The 13,271-nt window shown below is 45.9% G+C and overlaps 1 protein-coding gene across 1 annotated transcript in view; it reads left to right on the forward strand.

The window, feature by feature from the left end:
• The window catches only part of LOC138487325 (uncharacterized), a 2,513,852-nt gene that overhangs the window by 58,698 nt on the left and 2,441,883 nt on the right, over positions 1-13,271 (forward strand). The window contains exon 3 of the mRNA XM_069613924.1: positions 959-1,131. Coding sequence (XP_069470025.1) covers positions 959-1,131 — 173 coding nt within the window. The remainder of the gene's footprint in view (positions 1-958; positions 1,132-13,271) is intronic.

The following is a 13,271-nucleotide window of genomic DNA, read 5'->3' on the forward strand; positions in this document are numbered from 1 at the left end:
TCAGTTTGGAAATGTTTTTAGAAGTTCCCGTCTTTTTTATGGGAGATCGTAGATCAGGGAGTCCGGCGAGTTGTGAACTGATTGATTCCTCGTCTGGGACTATTCCTGATATTTGGAGCCTTAAAAAACCTACCGGTTTCAGTGGCAAAGGGGCCACATTCATCAGGGCTGGGCAGACGTTTTTAGAGGTTGGTAGAGAAACCCAATAAAATCACCATCTTTTTTCATCTATGAAGCAGCTTTTTAAGAAGCTCGAAGTACCTCACTCGAGGGCGAACCTAAAAAACAAAAATTAAACATTTCTATTAAAATATCCCCACAGAATTGATCAACCTGAGTTTTTCATTGTGTTAACGTATAAGGGTACACTCAGGTCTGAGACCCTGTTATTGGTCCTTTTTGTGTCTATTGGTTGACATTGTACCATAACCAACAATTTTTAGAAAAGGCCCTGAAGAAGACCTTAGTGATAAGGACGAAACATGTGTTGGCAATCCAGTAAAAATATATATGCTGAAAACTGATCAATGTATTTTGTTTGGAAAAGAAACTGTTTGTATTTGAAGGCAAACACTACCTAGAAACCAAGGTTGTGGCGCAAGTGGTCATTATTCTGTTAGATCCAACAAAGTAGCAGTTTAGTAAACCCAACTAAGCATGATAATTGCTTCAAACCTAGTCACGATCCATTTCCTTAATTCCTATTGACTCGATTAATCTTGTCCCATTTGTCCTTGCTTTGCAATCTCTCATGCATGGTTTTTCCATCCATGGCTGCCTTTTGTTATTTATCCATGCACCCCATAGCAGGCTCAGTGGCATGTGATCTGTCATGATCTTTATGTAGCATAGCATTTTAGTTGATGTGACATGGAATGAATACACTGAAAACATGATATTTGTCTAGTGCACTGAATTCTTCAACGTATACAGATACACTATGTTCTTTTCTTTTCAGGATATGCATTTCAGAGTTTTTGAAGAATGAAGATGTCCACGCTGTGTTTATTTATTCCAAGCGTTCAAAGGGGGCCCTTGCGGCCTCACTCACACCACCGTCCACTCTCCAGAGCAAATGTCTGTGCTTTGCAAAACTTGGAGCAGTCTCGAAGCTGACAGGAGATAACATTGGTATCAGTCTCAGTATTATTACTCGTTGTTGTTAATAATGTAAATATATTCTGTATTTGACTTTTATTTGAAAGGCAATTGCCATCTTTATAATTCTAGCCAGTTAGTGTTATGTATCACCCACATATCTCCATAGCAGCCTAATATGGGGTTTGTTATTGATTTACATTTGGCACCATTTGTCACCCTTTAGTGTTGTTTCAGAAATATTTAACATTTAACATCCCCAAATTTGCATTCTTTCTCACTTTGAACCCATAAACATCCAACTGTTCCTCCTTTCAAAATTGTGGCTATTTCAGTTTAAAATTATTCTCAATTTATGTAGTGTTAAGTCTAGCGACTATAAAAACAGGAGCTTTCAAATTGAAAATCTTAATTGTCCAGTAATTTGAAGTTTTGTTGGGGGAAGTGTACAGTTTACTACTTCCTGTAGTTGCTGAAGCTCTTTGGCACAGCAGAGTGCTGAGCATAGAGCATGGGTAATGGGGATTTAGCTCAGGGGCAACAAGTTTGTCTTGGAAGCAAGAAAATGCAGTGCAACACAGGCTCGAATCCCAATCCTGCGCTTAGAAACCAATCTCTGGTATTAAGCGCATTATAAAATAACAATTATAATTATAAACAATGTCATGCCCCCACATTCTAGCCTTTGTTTCACTCTGATGCCCTCATTTAACAGAAGCATGAAATTGCAAAACAGAGCGAAGTTAGAAAGGAGTGACACACATAATATGCAGATGATTCTCACAGCCTAGCAAGGTCTTAAGCGGAAAAGAGGAAATCAGGATAGCCAAACAACAGTATAGAAACTGGTGCATTGGCGCAAAGATCATGAGGGCCCAAAACGACGCTGAACACATGCTAAAAGTGGTATGTGCTAAAAGAACCAGAAATTTGTGGGAACTGATAAACAACGATGGCTCCTTTAGACCAGGTAATATCATTAGCAGGGTGTCGGAAAGGGATTGGCTAGCTCACTATACAACTTTGTTTGCAGATCCAGGGTGGGTAGTAAGAAAGGTGGAAGAGTGTCATCCTCAAACTTGGATGTTTGCTTTTGATGATCTAGATGCTGAAATGATGATAAAAATGCGAGTGCATCTCGAGCTGAGGGTCCCGACGGTCTATCCAACCAGGAACTGAAAAAAAAACAAAAGCCAGTGGACCAAATTCCTACCAGCCCTTTTTGCCCAGATTATGATAAATAAAAGCATACCATCTTCTTGGAGAGAGGCAAATATAGTGCCCATCTTCAAAATAGGGCATAGGGCTGTGCCGAAAAATTACTGCCCTATCCTTGACTCGATAGGGAAACTTTTTGCAACTGCTCTGTTGAGAGATCTTAGACTATGGACCGAGAAGAGTAGTATCCTTGACCCGAGACAAACTGGATTTGTCAATGGAGTAGGTACCACTCTAAATCTCTTTATTATTAACATCCTGAAAGAAAGGGCCCTAGAAACAGAAACGTGCTTGTAATTAGCATTTCTAGATCTCGAACAGGCATTCGATGAAGTCATTGGGGAGAAGCTCTGGGCCAAGTTGAGAGCATGGAATTGCCCTAAGGACTTGGTAGAAGCCATTGAGGCACTTTATACAAATACCTTGGTTATGATCTGAATTTCGGGTAAAGATCAACTCTCACAAAAAATATACACCTACTGAGGCCTGAAGCAGGGGTGTGCCTTGGCCCTGCTTCTATTCTGTTTGTATATTGCAGACTTGGCGCACACACAGAGAGATGTCATTGCCTTTCCCCCAAAGATTAACACTATAGCAGTGCCTTGGATACTATTTGCAGATGACCTAGTCTTTTTTGACTTAACGCCAATTGGTCTTCAGCGTAGGATTCATGTCTTTAATTTCTATTTGAGGGATAATGGCATGAGGATGAATGTTGTAAAATCTAAGGTCCTTACAATGAAATCAGCCCACAAAAAGAAAAGAAAGTAGAGACATGTACGTGGAGAGTAGACACTGAGCCCCTTGAAGTGTTTGAAACCATGACCTATTTGGGGATTGTCATAAACAAAAGTGTAAATGATCAGGGTAATTTTATACATCTGAGATCCAGATTGATCACCCTAATAAACCAGGGAAGAGTCTTCCATAGGAAGTTTGGGAGATGTACGATGATCCCCATTCTGTCCTTTTATAAACAGAAAATTGCACAAGTGCTAACCTATGGATCCGAGGCTATTTTACATCTGCCTTGGTAGATATGGGAGAAATTAGAGGGTCAGTTCTGGCAGTCATTGTTGCGACTTTCTAATGCGGTACCAATGTGTACAATCAGACGAGAACTGAAGCTACAATCCCTTGAATCCATGGTTCTGTGGAAATCAATGGTCTTATATAGGAAGTGCAGATATGAAACAGCTATAGCCCCATTTGCGAATTTTCGGTCCTGCTTAAGGAGGTCAAGATAAATATGTAACTCAGTGGAAATTAAAGATTGAAAAGATCTTACAATAGAATGATACCAGCACAAGTGAGTTAGCTGCAAATTCAACCAAGATTAAGCGAAAAATACAGCACAGGGATTGGATAAGTACGCTGGAACAATGTGAACATGTTAAACTGAGCTGCTCGAGAACTACTGAAAAGAAAGGTTTAAATTCTCTTCCAAGATATTTACAGCAACTTCCATCCCAGCACTATCGTGACATGCTCCTTAGGTGCAGACTAAATAGTCTAGCCACAGGAGAAGTCATGCGGGCTCGGAAAATGCCTGGCATAAAAAATGCCCAATCTAGTTTTTGTAAGGATAACGCTATTGTGGAGACATCGTGCCACTGGGTAACGGCCGGTGATTACCTAAAAGAAATTAGACAAGTCTATCTAGCTGTGTTTGCTATGGATGAAAGCACTCAGAGCCCAAATGATTGGTGGGCTTGAGTTATTATGGGAGGAAAGACTAGTCTAGTAATTGCGGTATTGACCATGATTGAAAGAGTTTTAAAGATGAAGACGGATTTGAATGAAAAGGAATAAGGAACATGTTTCATATATTTCTTGTTCATGAAATTCTGGAAGAAGTAATTTATGTTTTATATGATGATGTAATAATGTTAAAGGTGTATGTGGTTATGGCCATTGTTTGGCCATTTCTTTTTTCTTTCTTTAAACCAATAAAATATATTTTTTAAAAGAATAAAGTGATCACTCCAGGAGAGAGGAGTGATGAGAGGGTTACAGAGGAGAGGTCTGAGGAGATCAGAGCATCCTGAGTGTGCCCTGCAGAGTGAGTCGGGCCAGAGGGAAGAATAGAAAGAGAGAGAGTCGCAGAGGTTGCGAAAGAGTCCAGAGGAGGGACAGGAAGCATCCAGGTGCATGTTGAAGAGTCTCCAAGCAGGAAGAGTTGAGTGGTTGAGGCCAGGGGGGAGTAGGAGAGGTCCGCCCACTCAGAGAGGAAGGAGGTGGTCTGCCCAGGTGGCCAGTAGATAGTAGCCGTGGCTAGGAGAGAGAGAAAGCCTGCAAACAAGGCATTCGAAAGAGGAGTAGTCCTGTATTGATAGAGTTAGGAATCCACTCTGGGAAGATCAAGGCTACACCCCTACCGGAACGGTTGGATCTGGGTGCGGAGAGGATCTTCTAGCCATCAGGGAGGAGGGTGTCAAAGCTTGTGACAGAGCTAGCCGTGAATCATGTCTCGGTGAGACCAAGGACATCTAGGTCGAGTTCTTCCAGGATACAGCAGATGTCGGAGGAGTGTTTGACAGCTGAGCGAGAGTTGAGTGTGCCAATATGGAGAAGGTTACCACCCTTGAAAGACTCCCGGGGAGGGGTACAAATCAGAGGTACTCCCTGCAGAGGTGTAGAAGGAGCCTGAGGGAGGGCAGAAGAGGAACGAGGAGAGGGCAAGGTAGCCAAGGCGTAGAATGAGGGCCACAGAGTGGTGGCAGAGCAGGGAGTCAAGGAAGCTGAAGAAGGTAGAGGAGGGGCAGCAGGAGAAGAAAGGAAATTGATAAGGCACGGGAAGCGTCTATCAGAGAGGAGGAGGTTGGCTTGAGGGCCTTGGACCAAGATGGTGCCTTTCAGGTAAACATTAATGATGACCTTAGATGAGTAGAAGGGGGCAAGGAGGGCCTCCCACTGGGTGCCACCATTAATGATAGTGTAAGAAAAAGGAGAGAGCACAGAGACCATATGAGAAGTCCATAGGTCTGGCGAAGGAACGACAAAGAGGATGTTGTTGAAGGTCTGTCTGGAGGAAGCACTGATATAGGTATCAGCGATAGGGAGGCCTGGGTTGGAGACCAGGCTATCATTTTTGAACTTCTTCCTACCAGACTTAGTGATAAGGGCGGGGTAGTCAATAGAGAAGCAGTTAGAGAAGATCGGAGAAACAGAGCACCATAGAGGAGGTAGGGAAAAGAGGAGAGAGGAAGAGGAGTGGACGTGAGGCGTGGGGAAAGAAAGGTAAGGGGGAATAGGGGAGCGCGGATACAAGGAACGAGACAAGAACAAGTAGAACATATTTCGATGTCATCAACATAATGAGGAACATTAAACCCTCTAACTGCAAAGGTGATGCTTGCCCAGCCTCCATTATCAAAGACTGCGCAGAACCGCTAGCTCCCTTCCTAACAGCCTTTGTAAATGCCTCCTTTACCACAGGGATAGTCCCTGCCTCCCTCAAGGAAGCCTGGGTCCGCCCTCTTCTAAAGAAGCCAAGGCTCGATCCCACCTCCCCCAATAACTACAGACCCATCACAACTGTCCCTTTCCTCCTCAAAAAGCAGCCTACCTGCAGGTTCAACACTTCATTGAAGAGAACAAACTCCTTGGTCTCCACCAATCTGGCTTCCGCCCCAGATATGGAACAGAAACCGCCCTACTTGACTTGAAAAACCAGATGCGAGAGACTTGGGCAAACCTGCACTTCTCCTACTCCTAGACCTCTCAGCGGCCTTCGACCTTGTGGATCATGGCGTCCTATGCCACCACCTCTCCACCACGGCCAAATTCTCCCCTGAAGCCACAGCGTGGATCACCTCCTTCTTACAAGACAGAACCATGCAAGTATTCTCTGACTTAGCCGCCGCATCACCAACCATTATACTCTGTGGGGTGCCCCAAGGCTCCTGCCTCTCCCCCACGCTATACAACATTTTTACACGTCCCCTCTTCCTAATCCTCGATGCCATGGGCATCTCATACACCAACTACGCCGACGACACACAAATCCTCATCATTCTCACAGCTAACTACAACACTGACTCCCTGGCCCTCAACAACCTTTACAATACCATCGAAGCCTGGATGGCAGACAACGGTCTACGCCTCAACTCTGACAAGACGGAACTCCTCCTGGTAGGCTCTCCCGACACCCTAAAAAATCTAGATGCCCAATTCAGTCACTTCACCATTGATTCCATTAAAATTCCAGTCTCCGACTCTGTCAAAACCCTGGGAGTTTATCTGGATTCTAGCCTATCCATGGACAGACAAATCAATGCAATTGCCTCTGCAGCGGCATATCATGCCAAACTTATCAATGCAGTCAGACCCTTTCTCTCCAAAGAGAACTGCACTAACATAGCCAGAGCCATCACCGACTCTAGGCTAGACTACTGTAACGTACTCTTTCTAGGAACCTCTAAAAAAAACCTAGAGAGACTACAAGTAATACAGAACAAGGCGCTCCGGGCAGCCCAAGGTATTGCAAAAAGAGAACACATCTCTGAGGCCAGAAAACTAGCCCACTGGCTCCCAATAAAAGAAAGGATATTATTCAAAGCCCTGACATTGACCCACAAGTGCATCCACCTCACTGCGCCTGCATACCTCTCACAAAGGATACACTCTGTCTCCACCACCAGGCCAACCAGATCACCCTACACCAACATGCTCTCAGTGCCTCTAGTAAAAAAAGTAAAAGCGGGCGGATCCAGCTTCCCTTACCTTGCGCCCTCGCACTGGAGTGCCCTACCACACACTATCCGTGGAGAGGCCTCCCTCACCACCTTCCGCAAAACGCTGAAGACTACCCTGTTCACATAAGGCTAGACATACTAGCACGATTACCCCATGTATATTGTATCATATGATCAAAAGCAATATCTGTAACAACAGTATGTCATCCTGCAACATTTACAATGTGTCAACAACCGCTATCTTACCTGTACCATGTAACTAAGTCATTGCAAGTAACAGCGCCTCAATGCCCCTGGGCTGTTTGTGCGCTATATGAATGTAAATAAATAAATAAATAAAAAAAATAAACTGATTGAGACGAAGAGCTCGGAATGAAGAGCACAACAGAACCCAAGTCAGTAAGGTGAACCCCAATCAGGTTACCAGGGCAACAAGGAACAGAGCAGTCAACCAAAGAAAACCTAGAAGTAGGAAGAGCACAGCAGAACACAGAGCAGTACACAGCCAAAACAGAGCAGTCGAGGAAGAAAACCTAGAAGAAGGAAGAGCACAGCAGAATACAGAGCAGTACACAGCCAAAACAGAGCAGTCGAGGAAGAAAACCTAGAAGAAGGAAGAGCACAGCAGAACACAGAGGAATACACAATGGTCAGGGAAACAGCTGGCAGGGGGGATAGGGCAGGGGAAGGTGGGTAAAGACCTGCAGGGAGCAGGTACGATCAGGTGGCACGTGGGTGCTGGCGAGCTGGAGAAGAGAGGGCGCGAGGCACATGCAACCGAGAGTTGCGAGAGACCACGCGGGAAGGAAGCAAATGCAAATGTAGCCAAGGATGGAGAGTGCAAGTAGCCACGCGATCAAGGATTGTGAGGGACCACGCAGGCTAAGGACCCACAGGTGTGAGCATAGCCAAGGATGGAGAGGGCACTGTGGCACATGTGAACATGGAAATGCAAGGGACCCCACAGTCCGAGGACGCATGCACGAAGAGGCAAGGATGGAATGGACGCGGTCGCGCACACGCACATGGGATTGCGAGGGATTACGCGGCCGAGGACGCGCAGTGTGAACAGGCAAGGATGGAAGGGGCACGGAGGTACACGCAATCGAAGGTTGCGAGGGACCACGCAAGTCGGAGATGTGCAGCACGAGCGAAGTCAAGGAAGGAAGTGGCGCGTAGGCACACACGATTAAAGATTGCAAGGGAGCACGTCAACGGCGGTGCGCAGCGTGAGCAAAGACAAGGATTGGCATTGAGGCATACACGATAGAAGATTGCGAGGGGCCACGCCGTCGGGGCACGCAGCGCAAGCAAAGTCAAGGATGGAAGTGGCGCAGATGCACATGCGATCAAGAATGCGAGGGACCACGCAGGTAAAGGACACAAAGGGGGGGCTAGGATGGAAGGGGCGAGGGGAACTCAATGAGGGGTGGGAGGAGACAACACAGGTAGGAATCACATGGGAAGTGGCGCACCCAGCCAGGGGCAAAGGTGCAGGTCACAGGGGTATGGGAGACACAGTCAGAGGAGATGCACAGACTGGCTAAGAAGCACAGAGCAAGCAAACTCCCTAACTTCTTAGCTGGTGGCCGCAGACAGGTGGGTGAATCAACCGCACTCACTGTCTGCGCCGCAAACCCCTTCGTCGCCAAACACCTTCGCCGTTCAACACTGCAGCCTTGTCCTGGATCCTTATGGACCTCCATGGGAATGAGAAATAACCATACCACCGCCGCCTGTGATATCCCGGTATCACCGAGATATCAGGTGGTAGTAACATTGTTACCATCAGGTTTTACCAGCAACCTCGTAATGAGGCCCAGGATCTGCGACATAGTGCAATTCTTGCAACTTGCCATACCGGAGGGCCCCCAGCAGAGTCCTCTCATAAATGCTAAGCAAACAAGCCAAAAGAGTCCGTATCGCAATGCAGCGGGATCTTATTGTGGAAGCCAGGAAGGTCTGGGAAAAGCCACATAATGTGCCACATATTAACAAAAATGTGGACTTCTGCTACACGCAGGAACCGACAGAGGAACATTGTTTATCGACGAACCTCACTGCCCACTCCATAGTGGTATCGGTGGCATTTGCACAGGTAAAGGCACCAACTAGGGCTTCTGTAGCATCGATATAACCATTAGGAGAAGAGGAAAGGGTGCAAGATGCGCTTGAAAAGACGGTGTACTCGAACGTTGTCCTTCGCAAAGAGATTACGCAAAAACGCTCACCCAAAACCAGCATCATTTCTGGAACTGCTATCCAGTGAGTAGTTCTTACAGAAAGAATGTGTGCTTGACCAGGTTGCCACCTGTATGGGCACCTATCTCTGAAAAGCCACCAACGTGGCCTTGCTCCATATCAGGTTTGTATGAAGATCCTTGGGAGGGGTCTTTCCCTGCAGTTTGTTTGCCTCCACTACGGTACATCTCTACTATGGTACTCACCATCCAATGACCTATAGAAGCCTTGGCTGCTGCTGACACCGGCACGCCAACTCCAAAGTGACGAAGAGTTGTCTTGCTTTGCGCAAGCCATTTGTCCTGTCCAAGTAAAACTTGAGTGATATCGTTCATCAAGGGTTTGTAGCGCCTTCTCAGCTTCCATGCTCGGTGATGGGAAGAACACCGGTAGTGAGAGCACCTCATTAAGATGAAAAGTGTTGACTGACTTTGGTAGGATAGCTGGTTTGGGTTTAAGGACCACTTTATCTTTGTAAAAACGGATGCAAGGCTCATCTATGCACAGCGCCTGTAATTCCCCTCTTTGCTGATGTGATGGTTGTCAAGAAGGCAGTTTTTAGTGTCACCCACTTTAGCTCTGTAGATGCCATGGGTTAAAATGGTTTATGCACAAGTGCTGTGAGGACCACATTAAGATTCCCTGTGCCATGGGTTTTGGTAGGCAGCATATACAATGTTTATTTTGCATATGCAACCCCTGCAAGCTCACGGTTCCTTTTCCATGTGACCCGCCCAACTATCAATCCCTTTCTCCACGTTGGACGGGTGTGGGGCGTCGATCACAGCTGTGCCGAGTAATGCATCACAATTGAAATCAACTCCCATGGCATATTCCCAATGGGTTTAGCAGGTGCGTTGGGTGCGTGCAGAGTTATACCTCTGCAGACCCTCACACCTTTTGCTTGTTGTGTTTAGGGAGGTTGCATGTGTGGCATATTTGATGCATATCTGCTTCTTTTTCACTCCGATCACTTCTACAAAGGCACAAGTGTTGGGAGGCCACTTTCGGAGAAGAGCTCACAGAAGAAAACCAATGTTTCACTGTGTTGAGGAAGAAGGTAAGTGAACCGACACTGTTTACAAGGGGCCCCCTGGCCAATGATACTCTAAAGGGTCTCACCCAGCACAGGAGGGGTCCTAGTGACCCTTTCCCTCCTCACAATCATGGGGAATATCAGCCGCAGGCCCGAGGTTCCAGCAGGGACTCTTGCGACACGACACTCTGCGCCCAATGCACTATGGACTGGGACGGGGTACACCCTTTATAAAATGCAAGAACGGATATTACCCCTCATGTGCTTGAACAACGATGCTAGCAGGAGGGCTCTTAAGCCTAAGAGGGATTCCATCCCAGGTTTCCCCTGTGCAGAATCACATGGGAGGGAGGAAGATTCTATCCGCTGTATACTTGGGGTGAGAATATACTGCTTGTGACCACTAAAACAGATCCCCAGGAGAAACTGGGAAGAGAGCCTTGTGCAAACAAGCACACAGTGCCCCGAGTGAGATACAGAACCCAGAGAAAACGGGTCTTCACGTAAGAGTGACAAAAACAGGAGAACACTGTTAAAGGCATGTCTTGGCCTCCTTGGGAAAACTCCAGGGAAGCCTGGCATGGTAGAAACCACACAAGGCTTACAGGCACAGGTGAGTTTGATTGCACCGGAAGCAGAGACAATGGGTTTCTCCACACAACCACACGAGACAACAGGCAAAGTGATATGTCACAACATCAGAAGAGACACAGCACAGGTCCTTCAAGCTACTTGTATTCTGGGCGGTCCAATAAGCTGAACCATACCAGGGACAACAACCCTGGCAGCTGGGCTCCCACATGGGGGCTACATGACTCAGGCCTTCCCTCAACAACCTTATTTGGCCATCGGGGCAGGTCAAAGGACCCTTCCTGGTGAAGCAGAAGAATAATTAATGACAGGGTTCAAAAACTTCCTACAGTATCCAGACATGAGAGGTTTCTACAGGGACCCCATTAAAGAAATGAGTGTGGTGGACAGGTAGGACCATGTTGGACATGTATGGGAAAGTGAGCCTGAGGGCAAGTGCTGGGAAAGGATGCTGGCGGGACTGGTACGGGGTGGTCTGGCCCCTGTAAGACTTTGATGGGAACAGACTCCAGTCGCGGTGGCAGATGGAGAGTTAGCATGGGAGGGGTAGAGGGAAGGAATAGGAGAAAAAGAAAGTCTTGAGAAGTTTCCAGAAGTTAAGAAGATCGGGCTCAAGTCTGAGGGGGGAGGCCGTTCCAGAGAGATGAGCCAGCTGTGGGGTACATTTACCAGCCTAGCAGAACTCCACTGGACCACCAAACTGCATTTTCCGCATTTACAAGAAGAATGGCTGCGCTGGCTCTGCTGAGCACATATTCCCCTGCATCACCAAAACTGCGTTTTAGCAGTTGCAAAAGTAATGGCGGCACTGGCTCTGCTGAGCGCATATGGGGCGAGATAAACATAGAACACCCCGAGAATGGCTGCAATATTTTCTTCATGTGCACCAAAAAGAGGAATTCAAAAGCAGCCTGGCTCAGTGATGCTATGCTGCCATTTCAAGACTTCCAACTGAAAGAGAAAATGTTGTGTGTTTAAAATGATTTTGCACTGGTGCTATTTCCATCTTTTCAACCTTACACAATTTGGTCCCAGTAAAACACCTCCATGCCCAGCTATCTTCAAGAGGAACACCATCAAAGAAGGGTCATTCCTCCCGGAAAGGCATTGTGTGTCAAGTAAAAACTGTGAAAGAGCAGAGAAATTTGTTTCAGGCCGTACAGCAAGCGCCTACTCTTGCAACAAAGTAACACAGGCAAACTCTTCACAAGAAGCTCTCACTCTCCCTTTGCTTATGTCAGTTTCAAAGAACCCTTGTTTTGAACAGATTCCTGTGTATTAGAAATTGTCCAGAGCTATGGAAATGTTAAGAATAAAGATGCGAGGAAAATCGCATTTGTAAATGACAAGGGAAAGTAAAATGAACCCGTGTTGAACTGCTCTGCAAAGCAGTGAGTTGATATGTACAAGCTCAATGGAAATAATACTGTAACATGCCCTGAAACAAAACTATATATGTTGGGAAGAAAAGCTGCCGAAATAGAAGTAAATTGTACTTTGTGTAGTTTATTCTTCCCAACTAAAAAAACTTCAACATTATGGCTAGGCCCAGAAATTGCTGTCAAACCAGTCTTTGCAAAGGCAGGCACTTCTAATGTGCCAGCCCCATGAGAAAGGAAGTTCATTTTCCACATGAAAGGCCCAGAGGTGTGGGTAGTGGTGACTTCGTCAGACGGACCGGCATTGCTGCAGCCTGGGACAATGGACAGCCCTGTAACTGAAGTGTGAACTCCCCTGACCCCTCGCTTCAGCTTGAACTGCCTAAGATCAAAGGGGAGTCATAGCAACCTCTGGGCAAAGCTGACCAGAGCATGACATTTGGCTGGGGGGTTGAAAGGACTGCCCACTTTTGGGAACAAAGCTGGCCCATGTGATTGAAAAGACTTTTCCTATAAAGACATGTATGTCAGTAATCTAAAGAAGCAGTAATGTAAACTTTGGACAGCTTGATTGTAATTTTTGCACCATGAAAATAAGACGATATGGATCTTTCTAGCATGTGGGGGACGCAAACACCAGTAAAATGACATTTCTGGGAAAATCATACATGGTACAGTTATGAAACCTGTTGCAAATATGTCCGACATTGATAAGCCTCAGTGTACCCATTTGTAGATTTTAAGGGAAATATTTGCCATATAAATTGTGAAAGATTGCCAGAATGACTAAACGGCATCATACAAACCTGGGGTTTGGAATAGTATACTCCATGTCAAATATGGTATTTGCCTATCTAATTTTTTTTATAAGGGTGACATTTATAAATATGAGGGTTTTGTTTTATAACTGATTTTGGCAAAAATAACTGTGGTATAACAAAGCACCTCATAAAAACACACACTAAAACTGAGTCACTTCCTTCAGTTCAATCTGCTTACAGGGAGGTGGCG

The sequence above is a fragment of the Ambystoma mexicanum genome, chromosome 9 (assembly GCF_040938575.1).
Source record: "Ambystoma mexicanum isolate Mex_15411 chromosome 9, UKY_AmexF1_1, whole genome shotgun sequence".
Lineage (NCBI taxonomy): Eukaryota > Metazoa > Chordata > Amphibia > Caudata > Ambystomatidae > Ambystoma > Ambystoma mexicanum.